At 44.8% G+C, this 3,780-nt stretch overlaps 1 protein-coding gene across 1 annotated transcript in view; it reads left to right on the top strand.

Moving 5' to 3' along the window:
• The window catches only part of SLC15A2 (solute carrier family 15 (oligopeptide transporter), member 2), a 35,772-nt gene that overhangs the window by 9,102 nt on the left and 22,890 nt on the right, over positions 1 to 3,780 (top strand). The window contains exon 6 of the mRNA XM_010133695.1: positions 3,502 to 3,592. Within this exon, the coding sequence (XP_010131997.1) occupies positions 3,502 to 3,592 (91 nt within the window). The remainder of the gene's footprint in view (positions 1 to 3,501; positions 3,593 to 3,780) is intronic.

Below are 3,780 nucleotides of genomic sequence, written 5' to 3'. Positions count from 1 at the left end.
CTTCTATGAATATTAATGATTAATAATGTTTATCCAGCATCTTTCAATTACCACCTCATTACGGTATGATAATATGTGCCACTTATCTTCAGAATGGTTTATAGATTTCAGCTAATGAATCTCAGCACTCCAGTCAGGCACCTACACGTTATTACCCCAAACTTAAACAACCGAGTTAGAGAGTAAAACCTGAATTCCTTGTGGCTGGGGGGGGGCGTGTCCCCTTTCCCCCTTTTCCACCTACCCCAAACTTAAACAACCGAGTTAGAGAGTAAAACCTGAATTCCTTGTGGCTGTGTGGGTCTGTGCCCGTTCTCCAGCTTTCAGACCACACCTCTCCAACAAATTTATCAAACACCGAGTCTCAAACGTTCACCTGTGTGTTTCCTTCAGAAAAAAAACTAATTTAGAGAAAGAAAACCATAAAAAAGCCTTCTGATAAGGACAATGTGTTCTCCTCCACTCATTCGTTTTAGAACGGAAAGTTCGGTATGTTCCCTTTTTGAAATGACTTGGCCTTTCAGAAGGAAAAAGGTTTTACGCGATGTGGCAGGTCTTCAAAATTGAAATGAGAAGTTTTGATTTTTGTAAGGATGAAAGGTGTGGGGCCAGCCAGAATATTTGTCCCCTCGGGAGCAGTGTTTGGGAAGGCTTATCATGTTTTTCATCTTCCCCTCTGGGTAGGTTGAAATAAGTTTTGAAAATTCCTGATGAAGCATTTGATTCTCCTTTAGTTTTCAAGATACCAATAAACTTCAGCCGAGCCCTGAAGTGCACAGGTGTAGTTGTTCCATCTGGAAACTAGAGATGTGGTAGTTCTGTATATAAAAATAATAATTGAATTGTCCCTGCTATTCCCACATAGAGACAAATTCATGTTTTGAAGTGAAGACACACCATTGGTCTGGTTTTCTTTTCGGTACTTTGAGCGTAATAGGCTTGGATCTGCCCCTCTGAGAGCAGTACTGCTACAGGCAGGGAAGGAGACTGATTCAGCGGGAGGTCAGACAGGGAAAGCAGGTTTATCCGCAGGAGATTTCCAAGTACCTTCGTCTATGGGATTAGGAATCCAAGCTAAAAGCCCGAACAAAATAATATTTATGATATGTTATATGAATGCGAAGACTGCTGTGCACGTTAATTAAGGACCAAAGTTGTTTCAAACAGTGTGGTGTGGTGTTTCAGGTAGTACCTAGCTTCCTCTTTGTTGCTTTATTTTGCGATTGACAGGGAGATCAGGATTCTTGTGTACAGTACCTTTTCTCAAATTAGCTAATCCAAATCATGTTGCTGGTGTACATCCGCTCCAAAGATCAAGAAAATAGGGAGGGAACTAATTTTTTCCAGGCAATATAATTTGCAAGCTGCTGGGTCGTTATTTTTGTATTCAATTCTGCCTTTCCCTGACCACTTTTTTTGCCATCACTGAAACCTGAAAACGCTCCAAAATGTTTATGCATCCCTACTCTCTTCTCTTAGCAGCATATTCCTTTTGGTAATTGTGGCTCTCGACTTCATCTTGTCGAGAGCTGAGTGCTTGAATTTTTTCTCAGCTCTCAGAAATTCTGAGTTGCTCAGATTTTAAGGGTTAGAGACAGAGCATGAGCATTTCGCTAGAAGAGGGCAGGACTGTGAGGACTCTACTGCACCACCCATGTCAAGCCGTGGCAGGACCCTAGGAGCGAGAGGTTGCTAAGGCTGCTCGTTTCTCTAGATTTCCTTATGGCAGATAACTAGTCCTAAAGGTAGAACCAAGAAGAAATTATACTTCTACTAACTTAGCAGCAGAAAGTTCCAGGTAATCAAAACCACAGGTAAGGAGAGAAATAGAGAGATAGCGAGACCCGGTGCTGTTTGCTGTTAACCATGGGAACATGCTGTAGAGATGGTTATTGTAAAGTTTATGAGTCCTTTAATCCAGGATAAATGATTTGAGTAACGTATGGATTAGATTGCCTGGGACACGCTAGGAAATAAAATTGTGGGAAAGCCAAAATTCAGGTTGATGGGGTCTTCATAACTGTGCTGGGTGAAGTCAAAAAGCCCTTAACCCAAGCGAGGGGACCCCCAGAAAACTTGGTGAGTGGCAGTGGGAGGCGATGGGGCTCTCACCCTCTCATCTTCCCAGTACCCTCTTCCCAAGGGGGCATAAGGAAAAGCCCTCCCACCTGCCCACCTTCCCTACAGTCATTTCCTGTGGTAAGAGGCTTCTTGCCATAGGAAGTAGCGATATTTGCTGTTGGCTGCCCCATCAGTCACGAGAAGTTTTGTTATATTTTTGGACCCCAGGCTCCATTCCTTAAGAACTTTCCTCTTTTAGCTGCCTACAATCCTTTACGTTTTCTCCTGCGTTCCAACCTTGTGGATATTGTCGTCTCAGGAAGCAGGACATACTAGAAGGAAAGCAGAGAGACCCAGGCCCCTGAGGAGCTTCCTCACACTCAGCAAGTTAAAGCTTCGCATTCAAATGATGCTCAGGTCATAGGGATGTGGCTCGAGGTGGCTCTCTGCCAGGCACCAACCCTTGTGACAGCTGGGAGTGGCGCCTGGATGCAGAGGGAGAATACTGACTGCCAGACTTGGGCTGTCCTCAGGCGCTGGTGTCATGGATTCGGGTGTCCCACAGCTGGTGGTACAGAGGGGTCTGGGTAGGGCAGACCCCGCTCTGTTGGCCCACCCAGGCGCAGGGAGGAGGTTTGGCCCTGCGTGTGTGCGTGGGACTCTGCGTGCGTGTCTCCTCCGCAAGCAGAGAGACTGCTCTCTGTTGAACGCCTTCACACATCGCTCCTGCAAAAAGGACCAAACTCTGCATTGAGCTCTTGATTCCTTCCACATTATGAATTGTGCCAGAGGAAAGAAGATCAACAGGAATCCTCTGACCGTATGAACTACAATATGTCACAACATCAGTAAAATTCTGAACTCTCTCTTAGAGTAAGTCCCTCCACCAGACTCCTGAATTTGCTCCCGTAGATTTAATTTACCCTGTTTGTTTGGGCTTGTCTGGCCTCAGCTTGGCAATCTCCCGTCTCATGGATCCCTCTCATTTGCTGGCTCTCTGTCATTACCAGCTCCTCAAAACACACAGGTTTCTTTATCTATTTCTACACAGGGAAGGAGGAAAAAAAAATAAAGCTCAGACATGGGAAGAAATTATGAGCTTGTCAAACTGTGCCAAATTGGATTGATTTAGGTGACAAAGGATCCTGCGACTTGTTCTGAATAAGTAAATGCTCTCCCCTCCTTCCAGCCTCCCATCACTCCCGAAGCAGTGGCTTTTCCTCTGAAATGCCAAAAAGCCCCACAGTGCTTCTCAAGTAACACGAGCTGATTTGTGTGAGCGTTTACCATCACCTGAAGGCCAGCTTGTTTGCTTAACATTTTATGCCCTGTGTGTCAATATTTACCCAGCCTTCCTAACAAGAGAATCGCTAGTGTTCAATTTGCAAGCCCCACGCCCTGTGTTAGCTGTAACATTGATACTGTCTTCTCTTGTTTTAGACCTCGGAAAGAAGCAAGTTTTTTTCCATCTTCTATTTATCCATTAATGCTGGAAGCTTGATCTCCACGTTTGTAACTCCTGTATTAAGAGGTCAGTGTTGATTTAGAATAAGACAATAAATTAGCTGCCCTCTGACTATTTTGCTGTGCGTAGTGCGGCTCTTATGACAGGGGAATGGCAGAAATTACAGTATCCGTGGAGAGGCCAGTGTGTTGCATTTACGCCTTGTTAAACCTGCTGTAGCAGTGTAGCAGATTTATAGCACCAGCAGACAAGCC

This window comes from Buceros rhinoceros, unplaced genomic scaffold (assembly GCF_000710305.1).
Source record: "Buceros rhinoceros silvestris isolate BGI_N320 unplaced genomic scaffold, ASM71030v1 scaffold10623, whole genome shotgun sequence".
Classification (NCBI taxonomy): Eukaryota; Metazoa; Chordata; class Aves; order Bucerotiformes; family Bucerotidae; genus Buceros; species Buceros rhinoceros.
This window is presented reverse-complemented; position numbering and strand designations above follow the sequence as displayed.